The sequence below is a fragment of the Typopeltis vanoorti genome, chromosome 21, assembly GCF_054136105.1.
Source record: "Typopeltis vanoorti isolate ZY-2024b chromosome 21, IOZ_Tvanoo_1.0, whole genome shotgun sequence".
In the NCBI taxonomy this organism is placed as follows: domain Eukaryota; kingdom Metazoa; phylum Arthropoda; class Arachnida; order Uropygi; family Thelyphonidae; genus Typopeltis; species Typopeltis vanoorti.
The window spans coordinates 66,903,270-66,928,825 of record NC_143569.1 but is presented as its reverse complement, the minus strand read 5'-3'; the positions used below and the strand labels follow the sequence as shown (position 1 = coordinate 66,928,825).

At 35.9% G+C, this 25,556-nt stretch overlaps 1 protein-coding gene across 5 annotated transcripts in view; it reads right to left on the bottom strand.

Moving 5' to 3' along the window:
• The window catches only part of Lrch (Leucine-rich-repeats and calponin homology domain protein), a 454,905-nt gene that overhangs the window by 261,736 nt on the left and 167,613 nt on the right, over positions 1-25,556 (bottom strand). For all 5 annotated transcript variants that reach the window (XM_090411096.1, XM_090411095.1, XM_090411098.1 and 2 more), the window contains exons 5-7: positions 24,148-24,284; positions 3,257-3,381; positions 1,814-1,934 (exon numbers count right to left, since the gene is read on the bottom strand). In XM_090411096.1, the coding sequence (XP_090267222.1) occupies positions 1,814-1,934; positions 3,257-3,381; positions 24,148-24,284 (383 nt within the window). The remainder of the gene's footprint in view (positions 1-1,813; positions 1,935-3,256; positions 3,382-24,147; positions 24,285-25,556) is intronic.

Genomic DNA, 25,556 nt, shown 5'->3' with positions numbered 1-25,556 from the left:
CTACTCTAATCATCAGGAATTTGCCCCTCTGTCCAGGTCTTCTGAACTATGCAGTGCAGCCACTGTAAGACTTTTATATCACCATACTTCAGCATTTCTGGTCGAATATCATCTACTCCTGCTGCCTTTCCACATTTCAAGCCTTTGATGTCTTTTTCTACTTCAAGGTCGGCTAATCATTAAGATAGCTACTCTTAATATATTGATAACTATTAAGCGACATAATTATTTTATTATTAATCTTAAAACAAAATATTTCAGAATGAAAGTAACTCAGTCTGTCCTCAGTGATTCAATAATTACAGAATCATAAATGGTATTTTCCCCTCCCACTCAAGTATTGTATATTTGTCGCATACATCTTTTGAGCCTATTTGAATGGATTTCAGCAATAAAGTATACATCACTTGCATTACTGCCCTATCCTTGAATAGTTGACTGATTGCTGCATACCTTACACTTTTTGTCGAACTAGTGATGCAGGTTTTTTTTTTTTTTTTTTTTTTAAATCAGGGAAAATCAAATGAGTTTTTCCAAAATATATGATGTTTTAATATCACTAATACATAATTTTATCATTGTGTGTACTGTTGAACCAGATACCATGTCTGAGCTAAAGAAATGCAAACCTTTGACATGCTAAGTATCACTACTCAACAAATTCTCTATTTATTCTCAATTTCAGGCATAGTCCCCATCACTATGGCAAGTTCCTTCTTCAAAGTCTTACTATTTCTGGCTTGTCTCTTTATTAGCTTATAAATAGAAGAAAATGACCAAAATATGCAGTACATCCTTTAACACTGCATATTTTGGTCATTTTCTTCTGTTCCACAATGTCGTTGCTTCCATGCTTACAATCCATTTGTTATGTCTCCATACATGTCCTGGGAATTTCTTCCTTCCTATTATTGTTCAATACTCAGTTCTTTTATTTCAAGGAAGACTTCCTCTATTTTCTTTCCCACCAATTTACTCCTAGTAATACTCACCAAAAATACATTTCACATGCATCAAAACATTTTCGATCTTCTGTTATAAATAGTCCAAGTCTCAACCATATAAGAATACACTCAAATATTTTTTTATAAATCCTTATTTCTCTTTACTTATCTTAAATAATAATTAATGTTCTTTTTATTTAATTTCTTTTGTTAGAACGATTCTTGCTATTTCCAACTTAATCTTCCATCTTGAAAATTTCCAATGTATATGAATGATATTACCAGTTCAATGTTCCTATCTCTAGTCATTCTTTTATCTATCTTATGGCCGGCATGGTTGGCCAAGTGGTTAGCATATCCACTCTCCAGCCAAAAGGCTGCAGGTTCGAATCCCACCGTGGGCATGGATGTTTGTGATCATCTCTGGAAGTACTAGTAGTAGTGGTGGTCGGCAGTAGATGGCAGTGGTCAGTTGGTGGATTGGGTGGTGGAGACAGTTGTAGAGCAGGTGCCCTCCCTCGACGAGTCTTTGGATCTCTGGAGGTGTCAAATAATAAAAATTATTTTGCTACATTTATATCATACTAGGAGGGGGGTATGCCCCTGCACCCCCCTCCGAGTTCCGGACTAAATAAGTCTTAGCTAAAATTATTCATTCGTTATTAAATCTTTTCTATTTTATATGTAAAGAGAATGTCAAAAATAGCAAATAATCAAATTAAAAATCACAACAAATTTTAATCACGTGTGAATGCCATTCGTAGTTTTAAATCTGTATTTAATTACATCCCCCCCACAGAAATATTTAATTGAATTTTGTAACTTTGCAACAATGACTGATAATTTTTTTTTTTTTTTAATCAACAGACCTCTTGTATTTCCTGAGACCTTCTTTTGTCTCCTCCATCTGATGTGTTATAGCCAGAATCAAGGGTGCACCGTTTTCTTCTTGAATCAGGTGTGAAACCATTCTGCAACCTCAAGTCAGTCCTATAAATAGAAGAGAATATGAAATACCATATTGAAAGTAAGTATCAAATTCCACAAGCTGGGAAAAAAAAAAAGTCAATATCACAGTGGCAGAAAATTTACCTACTTGAATATGAAGACTTTTCAAACTTATGAAGCTTGGAAAACTGAGGCATGTTCCAAATATGCCAAAGGAGGTGGTTGATTAAATAATCCAAAAAACCTTGTAATGTTACCCTGTAGTACATTATATTCTGCACTTAATATTTGTGATAAAAAATTCAAACCAATTCAAACAGTGACACTTCCCTGACAAAGACATTATTGTAAGCATTATTGTAACAAAACAATCTAGCATTCAAAAATTTTAAATAATTGCGAATAATGTATACATTACTAATGGAGCAAAAATCTTCAAGAAACAAAATTAATACTGAAGAAAATTATAGATTTACTTTTCCATAAATTATGGATTTAACAAAAGTTAAATATAAAACAAATTATAATTTACAAAAGGGGAATTATTTTTTTTTGTCAGTCCTAAGGATGCAAAACATTCATGTAAATCAGAAAACTGATTTATTGCATTTTCATATAAAAATGGGCTTGTACAGAAGCAAAATAGACTACAAATTTTCCCAAAGAATTTTAAAATATTTAAATTAAAAATTCTAAGCCATTCAAATTTTGAGACTTGTGATCAAAAATTCAAACCAATTCAAACAGTGACACTTCCCTGACAAAGACAGCATTATTGTAACAAAACAATTTAGCATTCAAAAATAATTTAAAATTCAAAATAATTATGAATAATGTATACATTACTAATGGAGCAAGATCTTCAGGAAACAAAATTAATACTAAGGAAAATTACAGATTTACTTTTCCATAAACTATGCTCCAGTTTGCAAATTCAAGAAGTTCAAGCTAAAATTTAGAAATGTGGATTCACAAATAGTAAATTTATCTACCCTATAATTGTAACCTAACCCTAATGAGGCTATTCATTAACATTTGAATAATGCTGAATCTTATAAAAATTAGTAAAATTTAATTTTTTAAATTTTAGCCTGACATGTACTTGATAACAAGGGAAAGGATTACACAGAGCATAAAAAGCAGTTATTAAGATTGCATGAAGAGGAGATCATTCACAAGTGCTAAGTTTATATGGGCATGACCACCATGAAAATTGTGTAGAAAAAGCATCTGATTGCTAAATTCTTAGAAGAGATGCCCAAACAGGACCATTATGTTAACAGCAAAACTACTGATACATATCTGAGCACAACTGCGATTTAAACTGAGTTCTTAACACAAAAATACAAGCACACAAAACTTACAATAATCCTGGTTTCCTGAATGATCTCCTAAATTCAGATTCTAAAAGTACTCCACGTTTCTTTTCTTCTTTGATGGCCTGTATTTCCAGGAACTTAAAAATATGGACACGGCCCCTAGTGCATAACTATTAAAAAAATAATTAAAACTGATTCTTTAAATAATGACCTATTTAGAAATTTAATAAAAAAAAAGCAGAAATGAGTAATAAATACACATTAACATCATCTGATTACACACAAGAATTAACTGAATAAATTAGCACGCATTTGTTACACCTAACAATTATTATTATTAGGAGAGACCTCCAGGGAGACGGGTATTCATCGAAGAAGACCACATCCTACTCACAACAGCTGTCATACCTGTTTTTGAATTCATTCACACTACTTGCACACACAACATCCAGTAGCATTCCTTATGACTTCCTTATCTTTCCATGTCAAAGTTTGTTTCAGCATTGCAATTATCCTCTGAGTTGCATTTACAAGCATTGCTATGTAGCCCTTGAACTTCAACTTCTTATCTAGTAAAACTCCAAGATAAATAGCCTGATCAGTTTCTTCTAGCATAATCCCACCAATATAATATGCCATTGGATATCTAATGACACCAAAGTGCATGTCTTTACAGTCATCATCAAATTCCTGACATGTACCCTCAAGGGGTGTACAGGATATGATAGCACTACATGAAAAATTTACATCATTACTAACTCCCTGTCTACAATTTTCCTCCAAATCAATCTATTACCTGTCAAAGCTTTAACATTGTCAGATCTTATACAGGTATCCATTGCTTAACACAGGATTTGATTAAAGCGGCAATCCCTTGATATACGCAACAAGAGTTTTGATTAACGTGCCTTTAACCCTGCGAAGCTTGCAGATGATCTGAAAGATACATGCAAAATGTTTAATATAAATATTCTTACAAAATTCAGTGTATAGTAACTGTGATGAGTAACTGTGCATTCATATGTTATGAGTGATATTCCGCATTGTTTTTTTTGCTGTCAGTTTGGTTTAACAAGTTATGTCAAGGTTTGTGATATTTGACAGTAAATTGTATCCGAGAGATACCATGACCTCAGATGTCAGTATAGTATTGTTTAGTTTTTTTTTTTATTTCTTTGTTCAATAATTTTTAGATTGTAACTGAAAATAAACCATGTATTACTGAAATAGGGAGCCATAAGTTGTCCCATAAGGTTGCTTATGCTTGCATCTGCTGAAACTTTTAGTTTCTATATATTCTGCACGAAACTCTTGTAGTTTCTATTTCGGCTATGAAGTAATGTTGGATTCAATATCCACTTAATTTGTACCATCATGTATTATATTTGCAGTGTTTTTTCTTTATGTTTTATTGCTTGTTTGCCGAGGTCTGGAGAGTCACTTTGCGTGTTATTATTATTATTATTGTTGTTGTTCCGGGAAACTCCAAGGAGTCGACAGACTCATCGAGGGAGGCCCTAACATCATGTCTGGAACAACTACTCAACATTCACAGAGTATCTATCATATCTTGCCTTGAACTCATTCACGGTCGTAGCACCCACAACAGACTCTGGAAGCTTATTCCACTCATTCACCACTCTCCAAGTAAAAAACCTAGCTCTAACACCCTTGTCAACCACGCTCTTGCCCAGCTTCCATGCATGGCCCCTAGTCCTCCCACCACCAGTCATATTTTCAAAAATATCTTCTGGATCAATCTTATAAAAACCCTTCAGTAATTTGAATGTCTCAATCATATCACCCCTCCTTCGCCTATCGTCCAATTTCTGCAACCCACAAATCCTCAACCTATTCTCATAAGGTTCATTCCACAGTCCTGCTATCATCTTGGTCACTCGTCTCTGGACCCTCTCCACTTCCTCCCCATCACAAAGAAACCCTGGTGCCCATAACTGGGCACAGAAGTCCAGATGGGGTTATCGTAGAATTGATGCCGATAAAGAAAAAACTAAAACTATTCAAACGACTCTTGATAACTTCTTTTGATAAAAAAAACTGCAGTAAATAATGTAGGTATAAGTATTTATTAAACATTTACTTTGCATTCATTTTTTATCTTTCCTAAAAGAGTGCCATATAAAACGAATTATTAATACAGTAATCGATCATGGACCAATTGTAATTTTTACCACTGATTATTAGATTTGATTAATGCAATTTTGATAAAGAAGCGGTAACAACGAGGGATTAATTAACCACGTTAATCGAGGGATACCTGTATTTCTATCTTCTAAGGCACTTTTTACTGTATATCTTGGTCTTCCTCTGGGTCTTTTTCCTGCCAACCTAGCAGAGAACACTTGTTTTGCTAATCTTTTCTCTTCCATTCTGTTTAAGTGAGACCATACCACCTGAGATTAGCTCTGCTAATGCATTCCTGGATGCTAACCATAAAGAGTTCTTTCCTAATATCCTCGTTTTTAATATGATATTGCCATTGATACCATCTGTTCATGCCCCTAATCTTTCTCAGGACTCTCATATCTGCAGACTTGAGTCTTTGGTCAAGTGTTTTACTTCTAACCCAGCTCTCGCATCCATAAGTTAAAACTGGTTTGAACACTGTCTTGTATACAGCTAATTTAGTGTTTTGGTTAATTTTTCTGTTATTCCATATAAATTTATTCATTTGACTTCCTACCATACCAGCTTTGTTGATCCTGTTGTCTATTTCCAAATTTAATTTACCATCTTCACTAAAAATCGTGCCTAAGTAGCTGAAAAATTTTACTTGTTCAATAGGTTCTCCATTCATGATGCAGTCGATATTTTCATTGTCTTGTTATTGCTGACCTTCATACCATATCTATTACAACAGTTATTCAATTTAGTCAGGGAATCTTACAGAATTGTAGCAGATTTATTTAGAAGTACAACATCATCTGCATAAAGCAAAGAGCTGACATTAACATCTCCAATTTTGATATCAGATTAAATACTACTTTCCTTCATAATGTGATTCATATAGATAATGAACAACAGAGGGGATAATGTACATCCTTGACTGACACCAGATTTAACATTAAACCATCTTCCTGTACTTATTTCAATTCTAACTGCTGACTTACAACTCAAATAAAGATTAAGTATTGTTTGATATAATGCCCCACCGACACCATACAACTGTAGCATTTTGAACAGCTTCTCTCTTGGCACCTTGTCATATGCTTTTTCCAGATCTTGATTACCTTGATGGACCAGTGTTTCACTCAGGATTTCTCCATAAGTGCAGGTCACAAAGATGCCTCCAACGATCTCGATCTTGAGTTATACCTCTCTCTTCCATGTTATACCCATAGATTTCATAGTGGATCTTCCCATCTTGTAGGTGGTCTTCCTGGTTTTCTCTTTATTCTTGGTTGCCAGTTGAGTATTCTGTATGTCCATCTGTTATCCCTGAGTCTGGCTATGTGACCTGCCCATCTCATCTTGCTTTCATATACTGCAGTTACCACATCTTTTATGCCTGATCTCTTTCTTAGTTCCGTGTTTCTAACATGTTCCACTGCTGATGTTACAAATCCTACATTCTATTGCATGCTGAGTTATTCTGAGAGTCTCTTCTTTTCTTGTCGTGTTCCATGTTCCTGATCCATATGTGAGTGATGGTAGAATATCACTATTAAATAGTTTTGCCTTCGGAGAGATGTCAAGAATTGGATCAGTAAGTGTTTCTTTTAGTCTGTTGAATGATAGCCATGCAGCTTTCTTTTTGCTAGTTCTTCAGATAAATCGTTATTCATTTTTATTGTTTGTCCTAAGTACTTGTATGAGTCAAGTTGTTCTATAGGAATGTTATCAATACATAGGTGACTGTCACTTGTGTAGATGTTTTTGATCCATTTTGTTTTTTCTAGATTTATTTCTAAGCCTATCTTACTGCTGTTTGTGTATATACTTTTTCACCCATTTCTTCTAGGTCTTTTGGGTCTGGTAAATAGATTTGGGGAGATCACATCGCCTTGGCAGACCCCTCTCTTTATATCTATATTTATAGGTTGATCAAATAGGGTTATTTATGTGGTCTGATTTTTGTTAATTTCTTTTATCATGTGGATATAAGCAGGATCCACATTTATTTCCAGTAAGGCACTGATGACTGCATTATGTTCTATGGTATCAAAAGCTTTTTAAATCAATAAAAGTGGAAACATAGAGGGATTCAGTATTCTCTGCATTTTTCTGTTAGTTGTGAAATGACCTGGATATGATCTATTGCAGAGAAACCTCTTCTGAATCCTGCCTGCTCTCTGCTGGAGCTGTCTTCTAGAGTGTTTTGGATTCTGTTCAGTATTACTCTGTTCATGATCTTATATATGTGAGAGAGTAGACAAATTGGACGATAGTTTTTTTTTTTTTTTTTATGTCTTCCTTGTTCCCTTTTTTGAATAGAAGTATGGTTTTTGAGGTTTTCCATTCCTCTGGAATCTTTCTTTCTTTGAAGTACCACGTGAAAATAATTGGTCCACCTTGTTAGATTTCTTCAGCCTTAACATGATCAAGTCCTGAGGCTTTTCCTTTATTCATTTTCTTAAGGGCATGTTCTATTTCTTCTGGAAGTAGATCTGTTATATTGCTTGGTTTTGGAATGATAGGTTCTGAAACTTGGCATTTAGTTGCATAGAGATCATTATAAAAATTCTGCACAATTTCTTCTATCCTTTTTCTATTAGTATGTTTTTCTCCATTTTGATCCTGTAAAGCAGATGGAATTGACTGTTTAAAATTTAAGTCATTCTCTATTTTTTTCAGGCTGGTTTTTGCCTGCACTGCTTCTCTTAATTTTTGTATCCTGAAATCTTTGTAGTCTTCTGGAATTCTTTTCCTTAGTAATTTACAGATAATTTTATATTCTAGAAAATTTTTTTCAGATTTCTTCAGTTCTTTTCTCTTTTTCAGTAGTTCTAGAGTTTGAGGTGAGAGTCGTTCTCTTTTTTTTTTTGTTTCACAGGAATTTCTGATTTTTTTTCTTGCACTCGTTGAATTTATTAATAAAGTCAATGTAGTCATCATTTATGTAACTGTTCTTAATAGTCCATTCGGTCTCTTCTATGTACTTCCTGAACTTGTGATAGTCTATTTGTTTGGGTTGTCTTTTATGGTTTGATGTTGCCCTGATATGTTGTTCTTTTTTGTGGTCTATTCTTATAATGGCTCTGAGGAGTCTGTGGTCAGAATCTATGTTGAAGTATGTTTCGCCTATGGTACCAACATTTTGTACCAGTCTTTTACAGTCTGTTAAAATGTAGTCAATTTCATTTTTTGTGTCTCCATTCGGTGACTGCCAAGTCCATCTTCTTCTTAGGCGTTTGTTGAAAAAAGTATTCATGATAAAGAGTTGTTCAGCTGCAGCAAATTCAGCTAATCTCTCTCCTCTTCTATTTCTTTCTCCTAGGTCATGTGGTCCTATAAATCATCTTCATTTCCACACACTTTTCATCTTTTCCACATCCTATTTTGGCATTAAAGTCACCACCAATGAATGTGTATGTTGACTTATAATTTAATGCCTGTTCAAGATTCATGTAAAAATTTTCTATTTCTTGATTATCAGCTACAGATGTTGGAGCATAGCAGGATATTAATTTTATTGTTATATTGTTCTCTATTCCAATTACGAGTACACCTATTCTTTCAGATATGTTACAAGAAAGGATCGACTTGGTGAGCTTAGATTTAACAATGAAATCCACTCCGCCTTGCTTGCCATTATTTGAGCATGCTCCGAGGAGTATCTGTGAGCTATTGTACCATCTTGCTGTCAGTTCTTTCAATCTTTTTGTTTCATTCAGTAGCAGGATATCCAAGTTGATATTAGTTAGTTCTTTGATTAATAAATCTATTTTGTAGTCTCTTGCCAAAGTCCGAGTATTGAGGGTACCAATTGCCATTTTCATAGATTTAAGAGGCGGCCTGTTTTCATCTGCGAGATTCTTAGCACCCCTGGCCACACTCTGTGCCTTTGTGCCACTGTAGAAAGGTGAGTGTGGGCCGTGCAGGACTAGGGGCCGTTTCTGTTGTTGTAGTGGCATCTTTGCTGTGGTCGCATATACACTTCTCCTGACCAGGGTTCTGAAGTGTTTGCCAGAGCTCTGTTAGTGATGTTGGGTCCAGGTCTGATAGTGGTTAGGATTCCCAACACCTGAGAGTGCACCACGGGGAGGTAGAGTTGGACTTTGCACCCCTGATCTACAAAACTTAAATACAGATCTTTGTTATATTCCCAACTATTTGTCACAAAGTGAAAAGCTGATCCTGAAAGCCTCTATTTGGCCTGAATCCAGCTTGTTCTTCACCAAGCTTCTCTTCCACAATCCTTCTCAACTCTTTCTCAAGTATACTGGCATAAATCTTACCAGGAACACTCAGTAGAGAAATACTTCTGTAATTCTCACATTCAGTTTTATTTCCCTTTTTATATATGGGCACTATGAGAGCTCTACTCCAATCATCGGGAATTCGTCCCTCTGTCCAGGCTTTCTGAACTATGCAGTGCAGCCACTGTAAGACTTTTATACCACCATACTTCAGCATTTCTGGTCGAATATCATTAACTCATGCTGCCTTCCACATTTCAAGCCTTTGATGGCTTTTTCTACTTCAAGTATAGATATGTATTCCTAATTGCATGCCTGGTCAGTGTTTTTTTTTCACTGTGATGTCATCACATGTGCTGTAAATGACTTTACATTTACTAACATTAAATTGGTAGCCATTTTCACATGCCCCCAAACTTCCAGACTACTCATATTATTCTGCAAGTACTGCATATCAGCCACATTCCTGATAACTGTGCCCATCTTTGCATCATCAGCAAACAGCTATATCACCAATCAATCCTTCTCAATATCATTAATGTACAGATCGAATAACAATGAACCAAGGACTGATTCTTGTGGTACATCGCTGGTTACCTTAAATCTTGTTGACTTACATCCTCGCTATACCACTTTTTTTGATATCTGTCAGTCAGCCATCCTCTTATCCATGCTAATATTATTGTTCTGAGACTTAAATTATGTAGCCTGATCAAAGGGATAGCGAGTTCAATTGAATCTAAAAATATCATGGTGTATCCATTCCCCTTATCTAACTCAATAGTAACATTACTATAGAATGTGAGCAAGTTGCTCAAACACAACCTTCCCTTAGTAGACACATGCTGTTTCCCATTTACTGTCAACCCATTTATGAATACAAGAACTAACCAATTTCTCAAAAATCTTCACCACCAATCCTGAGATACTAACTGGTCGATAGTTGGTTTATCCATTCCCATCATGCACCACCCTATGAGAGAAAATTCTAGCCCTCACCCCCCCCTCTTAGTGGCATTCATTCTCAGCTTCCAAGGATGCCCTCTTGTCCTTTCCCCACCCTCCATAAAATGAAAAATCCCATCGATTGAAATCCAGCATGACCCTTTCAGAAGTTTCTAAGTCTCAATCATATCCAATCTTTTTCCTGTTTGCTAGTGTCTGCAATCTACAAATTCTCAATCTGTCTTCATAATCAGTATTCCATAATCATGATATCATTTTTAACACTCTCCTTTGCACTCTCTCTCTCGCTCTAATATATCAGAATCACAATGGAAACCAGGAGACGAGACCTGCACACAACACTCCAAATGAGGTCTTATAAATGAGGCCTTGGAAAGAGGCAAAATGACATCCTTATCTTTACATGTGAACGTTCGTTTCAGCATTGCACTTGTGTTAGAAATAAAACTGTTGATCAAAGACAGGAGATAACAGATATGAGAGTCCTGAGAAAGATTAGGGGACTTAATATATGGCATCATATTAAAAATGAGGCTATGAGGAAAGAACTTGACATTGTTTGCATTCAGGAATGTGTTAGCAGAGCTAATCTCAGGTGGTATGGCCACTTAAAACAGAATGGGAGAGGAAAGATTAGGTAAACAAGTGTTCTTTGCCAGGATGGCAGGAAAAAGACAAAAAAGAAAGACTGACACATAGGTGGATTGATACAGTAAAAAGTGCCTTAGAAGACAGAAATATAAGATCTGATAATATTGGAAGGTTGGCATAATAGGCTAATTAATCTGAAGGAAATTATTGAGAGGAAGTTACTAATGATGTAACTTTTCATGTACTACTATCATAAGATCCTGTACACCCATGAGGGTATATGTCAGTAATTTGAAGATGATCATCAACAGTTACATAACATTGTCACTCTTACACAAAGATTTTCATCATTCCTCCAATCATAAAATAACTTCCCTGGTTCTCTGTGTTAAGTCTCATACCAATTTCGAGACTCCTGATACCAAATGCATTCAAGTGTAGGCCATCCCTCTTATACAAATATTATTTCCTCAAACTCACTTCACACATCCGAAAACTTGTATATATTCCTTCTACACAGCATATGCATCAATTATTTGCCATCATAGCCCTTCTTAATTTCTATCATATCTAGATAACATACAATTTTCACTTTTTTACGCTTCACTCTCGCTTCTTTCAACAACCCTTTCATATCCTCTCTCATACTGAACTTAGTGCTAGTTAAGTCCTTCATACCTACCAGAATTATGATCTCTTGCTTTTCTTTTCTGTTTTTCAATTGCAAGTTCTATATTTTTAATTTTTGCTCTGGGAAAGCTGGAAGTTATAACTTGCTCATCAAGTTTTTTTTGACTATCATAAAACATGAGCATGTTTTATGATAGTCACAATACCAAATAATATCCTCTTTACAATCAAAGTTACTTATCTAATTTTCATTATGCACTAACTTATCTAATTCCATGCTTTGTTGTTTCCTATTTTGTAGAGGTTTTTTTTTGTTTTGGCTTTGTGTTTTTATAAATGCTGCTCGACTTTCTGCAATTCTTGTGTCATCTGCCTAATAATCAGCTTTAAATGCAATTTTGAAGGTTAAATTGTTTTCAATATCCTCCTCAATATCATCATTAGTAGGGCAAGCTTTCTTATTCTCAAATTCACTGTTATTTTTTAGCATTCTATTCCTTGTGCATTTTTGTCACCATTTTAAGTTTATATTTTATAATGTAATATCCTAATAAAAACATGTTATAAAAACACAAGATACTCTGAAAATGCAAAAATCTATACTAACAAACACTAATTTTCTAAAGGAAAACACAATAAAACAGATAAAATCGCCAATTTTCCAAGAGTGATAAATACATCAATCACTCATGATCACAGCAGTAAATAATAATTATAGCAGCAAAAAAAATAATAATAATAAATTTAACTACAAACTTCACTTTATTTAATGTAATTCCCATAGACACAAGGCTATAAACCTATCATACAATAAAACAACAGATAGATTAAAGGTTAGAATTTTGACCCCCCCCCCCACTACTCTAGAGGCTGAACAAGCACTTCAAGCTTAAAGGAGGTGATCTCACACTAAGTTGAAATCCATTATCACCTAAAGAAAATCAAAACATCTGAACCCACAACAATGAAATTCAAACCTGCAAATTATTTACTAATTGGGTAGCCAAGTGGATATATGAAATACCATTATGAAATGATCATTTAATATCTCAACTATACTGTGGTAGTTATTTTACCATTTCCAACAAACTATATCATCCTTGGATAATCATTTTTTTTTTCTTCTACTAGTCATGTATTGAAAGAATTTCCTAGAATTTCTTTTGGCCTGATTAGCTAACTACTGATCATATTACACTTTTCTACCCTTACTAAGCTATTTTTCTCACGTACTCTATATACTCCCTGTGCAACTACTGCCACTCATCTTGTGCTGCCTTCTTCCCACTTGCATGCCTCACTCCATTTTACACCTAACTTATTTAACCTTCTGATCTTTGAAACACATTCAGACATTGCTTCTAACAGATAGATCTGGAGTAGGACCCAAGCAACACTGATCTCCTTCCCATCCAATTCCTCATTCCATGACATAGCTGCAAGATATCTGAGTGTCAAAATCGCAAGCTTTATAGTTCCATTCATATCCTTTTCTCACAGAAATCCTCATATGGATGGTCACTACCTAAGTGATCATTTCATAGTCACTTTCACCAATCAAATGGAGGAGGATATGACACTTCATTTATAATAACATCTTCTAACAACATCAAATCCAAGATCTATGATAACTGTGCCCTCTGTTACTAAGATAGCCATCTATCAAAAACTCCAGAAATTCACTCTTTGCCCCTGGATGTCATCTCTTCATTCCAATCAATATTACCACAATGATCAAACCACCCTTTTCCTTTTTTTTTTTTTATTTGCCAGTCTAATTTACTTATACATTATCCTTCTCACTGCCTTCTATGTTACCAGGTTTACAGCGACACCCAGCTAAGTATTTCATCCTGTCTACCTCTACCTTACACCATACTGCCTCAATGCCACTGCCATTATTTGCTGCTTGCATCTTCACCTTGAATGGCCTAACTCCTCTGCTACTATCAAATTATACTCACATTTTCTGCTCTGTCATTACATCTACACAACTGTCAGCACCTCATGTAATGACATGAGATACTGTTAAAAAACGTTTCATTTTCTTGACCAAAAAGCTCTGGAAAGACTTTTAATGGGATTATATTGATCGAGTGCATATAATAAACAACTAAGTTATACCAACTAGTTTCACCAACTAAGGCTGTTGGCATCTTCAGGGTACATAACTGATGTAAGGCACTAAAAAGTAAAAAACTGTTACAAACTATAATCAACCAATTCCAATTATATTAAACAAAAAACAGAGCACGTACAATACATTCATAGAGCGTGGATGATATCACTTGTTATTTAGGAATGTTCTATAGTTGGCAATATAATTCAGTTCTGGCGAGGTGAAGGATCTGATAAGGGTTTACAAGATCACGGGTAAGATTAGTCCTTGGTTCCTGTTAAGGTTTTGTATACAGCTGGCAACTGTAGTGGCCTCCTTAAAAATTCAGGAGCGAAAGTCCTCCTCCATGTAAGGAATTGTGCTTCTATCCCACTCTATGGTATGGTTCGTTCTTGAGAAATGAAAAGCTAACCCTGATTTTTCTTCTCTGTTATTATTGACGTCACCTATGTGTTCTTTTTGCCTAATTTCAAGGCTCCTTGAAGTTTGGCCAATGTAATTCAAGCCGCACGAGCAGGGTATGTTATAAACTCCAGCATATTTGGAGAAAGGATGGCTATCTTTTGGAGATCTTAAGAATTGTCTAATCATTTCTGTGGGTTTAAAGGCCACTCTTATTTTATGTGGTCTAAGGAGTCTAGCAATCTTATTGGAAATTGTCCCTAAGTATGGAATGATGATGGTAGAAATATAACGTACATCATCTTGTTGTCTTTGTCGGGGTTCAGAGAAAAGTATCTTGTGGATGAGTCTTCAAGGAAATCCATTCATGGTAAGGTTGGTGGATACCGCTAACACCAAAACTATATGGCGCTCCTAAGGTACACAAAAATGGAATACCACTACACCCGATTGTGGATGGAATCAATTCGCCAACTTATCTGTTATCTAAACAGCTGACAGGCCTCCTCAAACCACACATCCATAATTCGGATACTTATATACGAAATTCACAACATTTCATTGAGAAACTGAACATCACTATCTCCAATACGAATTTACTCGCCAGCCTGGATGTTACATCTCTATTCACCAACATCCCTGTGGAGGAAGTCATTACATTTTAGGAAGTTTGCTCCCACAAGACATTTTTCTGTTCCGCCATTGTTTAACATCAAACTTTTTCTTATGGAATAAAACCATATATCAGCAATTGACTGGCCTTGCAATGGGTAGCCCCCTCTCTCCATCTTGTGTTGATCTCTTTATGGAGGATTTTGAAAGTAAAATCTTAACTCAAACAGACCCTAAACCCACAGTATGATGGAGATACGTGGACGATATCGTTTGGAACCACACAAAAAAGGACCTGTTCGACTTTCTTAACAAAATCAACTCTCTTCACCACGCAATCAAATTCACTCTACAACTTGAAAAAGATAACCAATTATCATTTCTGGACACTTTAATTAAGAAGCTTCCGAATGGTGGTATCAACCTCTCAGTTTACCGGAAACCTACCAATTGTTGGATTGTGATAGAGTGGAATTTTAGGAACTCCTATCTTATCACAATCTAACATGCGTTTCCAAACAAAAAAGGGATATAAATACAGGTGTTGCCTCCGAGTATAAAATTATTGCTATGTAAATATATCAAGCAAATTTTGCTATGAAAAATTAAATAAGTGTGTATTTAGTACCATTCACAAATGAGTTAAAAATCAATAATGAAAGTGTAAACCTTTAGCAGAGTTTTATAAAATAATATGTATTAATAGATATAGAATGTTAGCACAAATTCAGTATGAGGGGGGAGTGAAGTCCAAAGGTCACGGAGCAGTGATGTGAGGGAGCGGCTCGACTCAAGCAAACAGCGTGATGTCAGCGCACGTGCGATAGCGGAGAAGGCTGTACGCCGTAACGCAAGACCACGTGAATGTGTTGGCTGGACATCGCGAAATGCGAGAAACGCAGAGGAAAAAAGAGGGAAATATAAGGGAAATATTTTTTCATGCACCCCTGAATAAAGACTTTGTTCCTGGATCTCCTAGTGTTCGTCTCTCGCGGTGGTGAAGGGTGGCAGTGCCTCCATACCCGAGGATTCCGATAAAGCAGCAGCGGAACTCGGCAGTCGTATCTCCGCAGAAGAAATAAGCCCGGCAGCCCATAGAAAGCCAGATTGAACCACGTGGACATTAAGGGGAGGCAGATTCCAGTAGACTATTGACACCATACAGAACCAAAGGGTAGATAAGTAGACTTTATTTGTATTTCACTGAATGTGAATGAGAGATTTGTGCCACATTGATAAAGCAGAAAGGGGAACATTAATGAGATTGAATAAGACTGTGTTGCTATTGTTTAGAGAGGATTGCCTTTAATCTTACTGTCTATCGCTGTGATAAAGTTCATTAATATGTTGTAAGAAGTTACGAATATGTCTAGAGTGAGGAATTGCTAATTTATAAAGGGATTGTAAAAGATATAAATGCTATCTTGTGTGGTTTGACAGAACTACTGAGAATTAGAAAGATTGTGATAATCATGCATGATTAAGGTATTTAAGAGTATAAATAAGGTTCTTACTTTAGAGAATTACAACATAATCAGTTAAGTATATTTGTAGTATTGTAATATTTTAACTCTGTCCTGACTGTCAGGAACTCCCTTAAGATGGGAATTTGGGAATTAAGCTAATAGTATTGAATGTACATATTTTTGATATATAATAAACCTTGCTTTTGTATCTAACTAAGACTATCTAATTTCTGGAATCCGATGCACCTCTTATAAAAATAATACGGACCTATGCGGGAGACTAGAAAGAAGTAAAGTTTGGCCACGTCTGCAAAGTTACTAGGTATCATTTAAGTACTGTCCTGAGATTACCTCTTGATTGATAATATTGTTAATCTAATAGCGTTAAGTGGCGCAGTGAAATATAAATTTTCTTGGAGTTTTACCAGAGGTAGATCCCAGACATCTGATACTCTGGTGTTGCCTCGATCTCGAGGAAATTCCATTGTCCCTCGGAGGTACCACGTGATACCTGATTGAGAGTATAACGGGGATTTGACCCAAAGACCAAAGAATAGCTATAATAGTAGAAAGTAGACAACACAATACAGGACGTTATTTACACTTCACTTCCTGCCACCATATTTCTCAGAAACTTAGTAGTGTACACATGTTGAAGAACCGTGCCTCTCTCCTTACAACAGATCAACAAGACCTCCAGGAAGAACTATCCCTGATATCCACCAACCTTACCATGAATGGATTTCCTCGAAGACTTGTCCACAAGATACTTTTCTCTGAGCCCCAACAAAGACAACAAGATGATGTACGTTATATTTCTACCATCGTCATTCCATACTTAGGGACAGTTTCCAATAAGATTGCTAGACTCCTTAGACCACATAAAATAAGAGTGGCCTTTAAACCCACAGAAACGATTAGACAATTCTTAAGATCTCCAAAAGATAGCCATCCTTTCTCCAAATATGCTGGAGTTTATAACATACCCTGCTCGTGCGGCTTGAATTACATTGGCCAAACTTCAAGGAGCCTTGAAATTAGGCAAAAAGAACACATAGGTGACATCAATAATAACAGAGAAGAAAAATCAGGGTTAGCTTTTCATTTCTCAAGAACGAACCATACCATAGAGTGGGATAGAAGCACAATTCCTTACATGGAGGAGGACTTTCGCTCCTGAATTTTTAAGGAGGCGACAACAGTTGCCCGCTGTATACAAAACCTTAACAGGAACCAAGGACTAATCTTGCCTGTGATCTGGAAGACCCTTATCAGATCCTTCAACTCGCCAGAACTGAATTATAGTGCCAACTATAGAACGTTCCTAAATAACAACAAGTGATATCATCCACGTTCTATTCTTTAATATAATTGGAATCGGTTGATTATAGTTTGTAACAGTTTTTTTTTTACTTTTTAGTGCCTTGCATCAGTTATGTACCCTGAAGATGCCAACAGTCTTAGTTGGTGAAACTAGTTGGTATAACTTAGTTGTTTATTATATGCACTTGATCAATATAATCCCATTAAAAGTCTTTCCAGACATGAGATACTCTTTCTTGACATTTAAACTGGAACAATTCCCATAGCAACAATTTTATGTCCTGCTCCAAAAATCAGATTTCTCAAATAGATTTGTGGATGCTTGTCTTCCAGCTAAACTGTCAATTTGAATCCCCCCTCACATACACACATAGCTTCCACTACCCAAATACTAGAGGCATTCTGCATTTAACATATCTCTTACTTTTTCCTATACATCATAAAATTCCACAGCCCATCCTTGTTTTTCAACATACACAACAGTTCTCCATTGCCACTAAAAATTATGTTTTGTAAAACAGCTAGAAACATGCATCCAACAGAATACAATTGCTGCACTAATTTAATGAATACAAGTTGATACATATGCATTAGCAACTGAGGCCACTACTCATATGAAGCACAGAGGAAAATTTGTTTACACATACAGTCTGTTCAAAAAAAATGTATATACACCTCAGCAAAAGCAAAACCTGCATAAAAATTGTAATACTAAATTTATACAGACATCAAGAGATGAATACAATTTGCCTTTGACTTCTACAATTACACAAGGTGCTCAAAGTGGTTACCATTAGCATCTAGACACTTATTATTATGGTGAACTACTGCTTGGGCAACACCAGCCAAAGTGTCCAGAAGGATTACTGTGCATGCCATTTCAATTTCTTTCTGAAAGACCACCAGTGTAGCTGGTTTTCTATGATACACTACATCCGTTAATCCCCCCCCCCATAGGTAGAAGTCTAAGGTTGTTAAAATCAGAAGAACGTGGGGGGATCTCAACTGCACATCTTCGTCCTATCCATTGTCCCTGCAAACTCTCAGAGGTAAGCTCTCCTGTCTTGGTGGTAGTGGGGTGATGCACCATCTTGTTGGAAGAGAAATTGCTCACTCCCATAAAGTGCATGAATGGCAGGTAAAATGGATGTGTGTAGCATGTCTATGTACATTAGATGACAATCACACCAGAGATTGATCCCCCAATAAATTGACTGCTCCACATGAAAGCCTGGATTTTTTTGAGCCTAGTAAACACAAACTAATACATGCAATTGTCAGGCATGTTGGAGGTTGTGCTACAAACTCATAGCTCCATTGTCATTGAACTTCAACGACATTCACAAATTTGAAATACCACTTTAAAATGGTCTTGTGTTCCTCGAACAACAATCGTGCCTTGGCCATTTTGTTTGACTTTCCCACCGTTGATGCTAGTATTCATGCGAGTAACAACATCTCTTGAAAGAACATTTAGATATGCATTGCTACCGTAATTTGATCCAACTTCGAAAGAAGTCCATAGATGACATCTGTTAATGGTGCACATATATATTTTTTTGATGGACTCTGTATACACATCGATCCATAAGTACGGGGGTCGTCTGAAAAGTTCTCAGCTTCGACCATAGATGGCAAAACTATTGGCAAGATTTTATTTTTCTAAGTTGGTACATCTGTCGTAAGCATCCATGTGAAATTACAAGTCATTCTATCAAGTAGTTTTTTTCTATACAGCTGCCTGAAGCCAAAGTGTTGTCTGTATCCCTTGAAATTGATAAAATTGAGTATCGTGCAGTTATATTCTTTGTAAAAGAAGTTTTAATGCCAAAAGAAATTCATTCAAAGTTCATAAAAGTTTATGGGCACTCTTCTCCATTTTTGACAATTAAGAAGTGAGCTGCTGAGTTTAAACGTGGCTGTACCAGCCTTGAAGATGATCCACATGAAGGACATCCAAAAATGTAACATGCGAAATCATCAATCAAGTGCATGATATGGTATTGGACAACCGCCGATTCAAAGTGCGTGATATTGTGAGACTAAGCATTTCAAAAGAACGTGTAGGATATACTTTGCACGAATAATTGCAAATGAAAAAGCTTTGCACAAGATGGGTGCCACGCTTGCTCACAGCAGATCAAAAATGCACTTGCATGAAAATCTCTGAACAGTGGCTTGGAGCATTTTAACAAGAATAAAATTGATTTTGTGTGTAGATTTATTATTATGGATGAGACCTGGATTCACCATTACACACCACAATACAAAACAGTGGACAGAAGCTGGTTGTTCAGCACCAAAGTCGGTTCCTTCAGCAGGAAAGATCATCGCATTGGTATTTTGTGGTGCTAAAAGGCATTTTGTTTATTAATTATCTTGAAAAGGGTAAAACAATAACTAGGGAATATTATTCCGATCTTTTAACCAGAAATCAGACTAGACGAAAAAAATTCGTGAGTAAAGATGGGATAATGGCGCTGGAAAATTGCTGGAAGAAATGTATTAGTCTTAAGGGAGATCATCATCAAATTCTTGACATTTACCCTCAAGGGTATGATATATTACTAACTTCCTACCTACAATTTTCTGCCAAATCAATCTATTACCTGTCAAAGCTACAACATTGTCAGATTTTATATTTATAAATCTATCTTCTAAGGCACTTTTTACTGTATCAATTCACCTATATCTTGGTCTTCCTCTGGGTCTTTTTCCTGCCAACCTAGCAGAGAACACTTGTTTTGCTAATCTTTCCTCTCCCATTCTGTTTAAGTGAGACCATACCACCTGAGATCAGCTCTGCTAATGCATTCCTGGATGCTGACAATGAAAAGTTCTTTCCTAATATCCTCGTGTTTAATATGATATTGTCATTGATGCACCTGTTCACACCCCTAATCTTTCTCAGGACTTTCATATCTGTAGTCTCTAGTCTTTGGTCAAGTGTTATACTTCTGACCCAGCTCTCAGATCTATAAGTTAAAATTGGTTTGAACACTGTCTTGTATACAGCTAATTTAGTGTTTTGACTAATTTCTCTCTTATTCCATATAAATTTATTCAGTTGACTTCCTACCATATCAGCATTGTTGATTCTGTTGTCTATTTCCATATTTAATTTACCATCTTCACTAAAAATTGTGCCTAAGTAGCTGAAATGTTTTCCTTGTTCTATAGGTTCTCCATTCACAATGCAGCTGATATTTTCAATACTTCTGCCTATTTTCGTTATATTCGTCTTGTTATTGCTGACCTTCATACCATATCTATCACAACAGTTATTCAATTTAGTCAGGGAATCTTGCAGACTTGTAGCAGATTTATTTAGAAGTATAACATCATCCGCATAAAGCAAGGAGCTGACATTAACATCTCCAATTTTGATATCATGTTTAATGCCACTTTCATCATAATGTAATCCATATAGATAATGAATAACAGAGGTGATAATGTACATCCTTGTCTGACACCATATTTAACATTAAACCATCTCCCTGTACTTCATTCAAATCTAACTGCTAACTTACAACTCAAATAAAGACTAAGTATTGCTTGATATAATGATCCACTGACACCATATAACTGTAGCGTATTGAATAGCTTCTCTCTTGGCACCTTGTCATATGCTTTTTCTGGATCTACAAGACTTAAATACAGATCATTGTTATATTCCCATGATTTCTTAACTATCTGTCGTAAAGTGAAAATCTGATCCTGACAGCCTCTATTTGGCCTGAATTCAGCTTGTTCTTCACCAAGCTTCTCTTCCACAATCCTTCTCAACTGTTTACTTCCATATATCTTACCAGGAACACTCAGTAATGAAATGCCTCTGTAATTCTCACATTCGGTTTTATATGAGAGCTCTACTCCAATCATCTGGAATTCGTCCTTCTGTCCAGGCGCTCTAAACTATGCAGTGTGGCCACTGTAAAACTTTTATACCTCCATACTTGGGCATTTCTGGTCTAATATCATCTACTCCAGCTGCCTTTCCACATTTCAGACTTTTGATGGCTTTTTCTACTTCAAGCATGGATATGTATTCCAGATTGCATGCCTGGTCAGTGTTTTTTTTTTTTTTAATCACTGTGCTGTCATCACTGCTAGTTTCATTTATCAATTTTTTAAAGTAATTACTCCATATTTCAAGGATATCTTTTTCTCCAGTTTTCATATCACCTTTATCATATCTAATTCTTTTCACAGCACTCTTTCCTCCATTTCTGAGCTTCTTCAATAACATCCAGAATATCTTGCCATCTTCTTGATATTTATTTTCTATGTTCTTACCAAAGTCTTCCCATGACTTTTGTTTAGCTTGTTTTACACAGTGTTTAGCTTTCTTACATTTGTCTCTGTATTCTCTAAAAGCACAAGCTGACTTATTTGCCTGGAACTTTTGATATGCTTTCTTCTTTTCCTTCACTGCCTCTTTAACTTCCTGTGTCCACCAGGGAGTTCTGATTTTTCTATCCTTGCTGACAACCTCACCACATTCCTCTCTGGTTGAATCAAAGTTTTCTTCATGGCTTGACACTGAATCTCCAAGGTTTAGTTCCTGTTCTCAAACTCTTTCATTTTTTCTTCAATAATCTTTGTGTATTTTAGTCTACAGTTCACATCTGAGAGCTGCTCAACTTTTATTCGCTTCAAAAATTTCTTACATGTTCTTCTTTTCAATATGAAATTCAATTTTATCCTGCTCAAGACTAAATGGTGATCACTTCCAATTTCAAATTCTCTGTACACTCTAGTATCCTGCACCAGAGAGAAAACATCACTATCAACAATAATATAGTCAGTGAGACTTTTCTTATTCCTTGCCTCTTCTCTCCATGTGAATTTGTGCACATTTTTATGTTGGAACATGGTGTTAGTAATAACCAGCCCATGTCCTGAGCAGAAATCCAACAAGTATTTGTGATTATTATTAGCTTTACTATTTTCTCCAAATTTTCCTTAAATATTTTTGTATGTCTGACAATCATTTCCTACTCTGCTATTTAGATCCCCAACAAGGACCAACTTTTCATTCTTCATTGTGTCAGTTGCTTTTTCTAAAGCCTCAAAAAATTCCTCCACTTCATCTGAAATGGAGAAATGGACAATGAGACTTATTTGTGCCTATATCCATAGGCACAAATAAGTCTCATTGTCCATTTCTCCACTGATATTTGCCCACATCACTCTACTTAAAATTGCCTGCCATTCAAGAAGATTAGCCTCGTATTTAGTGTTGAATACTATGGCTACTCTTTTTCCTTGATTGTCATTGCCCTGAATATAACATTTTGTATTTATTGCTCAGAAAGATCTCACCAATTTTGGTCTTTTTTGTTTCAGTCACCCCTATTATGTTGATCTGGTACTCATCCAATCCTCAGTTAGCTCCATTTCTTTTCCATTCAGGCTTCTTATGTTGATAGTACCGATCTTCAATTCTGGTGATATTGAGTTGGGGTGTGTTTTGGGATTTGTTCCAGTAGCCGACTTTTTGCTGTTAGCCCTCTGGTTCCCTGGTGAAAACAATGGGGGGGGGGGGACTTGTTTATGCAGGATGCCCCAGCTGGCATGAAATTCTATACTCTATCATGTTGTACCATCATTTAATATTGTGGTTTAAGCCAATAAGAATACAATTTGGTCAGCTAAATCCCAAATTGTCAACCCATCCGCATTTGTTCAGTATCCAGGTAGATACCTAACAGGGTGCACCACGAGAAGGTGAGGATTGGACATTAAGTCAGAAGCCCTGGTCGGTTCTCCACATTCCTTTAAAGGCTATGGGGAGGTCTCCTCTCGGTTATACAGCTTTGACCCTTAAGTGCCCCATCTTAAGGGAGATTATGTTGAAAAATAAAAATAATTTTGAAATTATAAATTCGTTTTTTCATTGTTAGGCCGAGAACTTTTCAGACCACCCTCATATATAGCAGCAGACTTATACTAGCAATGTGGGTATTTCACATATAGGACAAGAAAAATAATAAAACAGCAATACAATAAAACTTTCATAATACACAAGCAAGCTGTAATCTCAAAGACTAAAAAACAAAAAGATGATTCACTATTCCTTGAATGACAGTTATTGAAAGACTTGTCAATTATCACAGTATAACAGTTAAAATGCAAGTAACAAATGAACATTTTAATCATGCTTATCTGTTTGAACTCATTTCATATGTGCAATCCTTATATACTTTATGTTACATAGAATCATTTCTGGTCAATATACTATTAATTTTAACAAGTTAATATTACATAAAAATTTGTAGCAACCTAAACTAAGAAATTATACTAAACCAGAAATGATTCTATACACTACTATGTACTATTAAAAAAAAAAAAAAAAAAAAAAAAAAAAAAAAAAAAAAAAAAAACTTGAGCTCAAGGGTTAAGAAATTAACAGAACCATTTTACAAACTAGGCATGCAAACTTACAAATGCAGGAGGAGAAGATAGAGGATTATGATCTAGCACCAGTTCCTGAATCGACGTCATTAACCTCAGTTGAGTAGGGAGAGAACTGATCCGATTAGCAGAAATATCTAGCCTGGTCAGTCGCAACTCACATATTTCTAAGATAAAGCAAAAAGAAACAAAAAATCTTAATGTAAGAAATCAAGCTTTCATTTTAAAAAAATTATTCAAGCATTATAAATAATGTTTGAAGAATAATTAATAAATAAGAGTAATAATCTTTCTTTAAATCAATTACCATACAAAATATTTTATAAGTGACAAAGTTATTTAAGTTTGGAAAAACAAAACATTGCAAATCCAACATTAACTCTTTCAACAGGCAGTCTTATTTTATACACTAGCTGATCAAAAGTATCCAGACACATACTCAAAACTGTAATCAGACTTTCCCTGTGACACACTTTCCAGTAGTGGACATTAATACGGGGTGGGTCTACCCTTTGCTTCTATGACAGCTCTAACTCTGCAAGGGAGACTTTCTACCAGATGTCTGAGCAAGCATCTCTGGAGGAATGGCAGCCCATTCTCCCTGAAGAGCTGTAGCCAGAGCAGTTTATGATGTGGGTGGTTTGGGTTTGGAGCAAAGTCTGCATTCTAATTCATCCCAAAGGTGTCCTATGGGATTCGGGTCAGGGTTCTCCATTTCAGACTGGCCAATCCATTTCCGGAATGTTATTGTAACCAAACCATTCCTCTCACAGACCTTGCTTTAAAGAAAGTAGCATTGTCATGCTGATACAGACAACAGTAATCACCGAATTGATCTTCTACTGTAGACAGCACACAACAGGTCAAAAGATGCTTGTACTCTTCTGCATTTAGATTTCCATGTAGAGTTATGAGAGGGCCAATTCCATTCCATGAAAAACACCCCCATACTGTAATGCCACCTCTTCCAAATTTCACTGTAGGCACTACACACTCTTGCAGGAATTGTTCTTCAAAATTCGGCACCCAGACCCTCCCATCAGACTGCCACATGGTAAAGCATAATTCATTACTCAAAATCACACGTTTCCAGTTGTCCACTGTCCAGTGGCATTGCTCGTTACACTACTGCAGGCAGCACTAAGTGTTCACAGGAGAAATGTTTGGTTTATAGGCAGCTGCTCAAGTGGAACATCATTCCTCTAAACTCTTGGTGCACAGTCATGGTGCTGGCTGGACAGTAAGTATCACTGCTGAACTCCCAGGTGATTGTTTCACTGGATGTCTGGCAATTTCCATGAACCACCTTCAACACTCGACGATCCCTGTCTGTCATTAAACATGAAAAATTACATCATTACTAACTTTCTATCTACAATTTTCTTCCAAATCAGTCTGTTACCTGTCAAGATTCCAACACCATCAGATCTTATATTTCT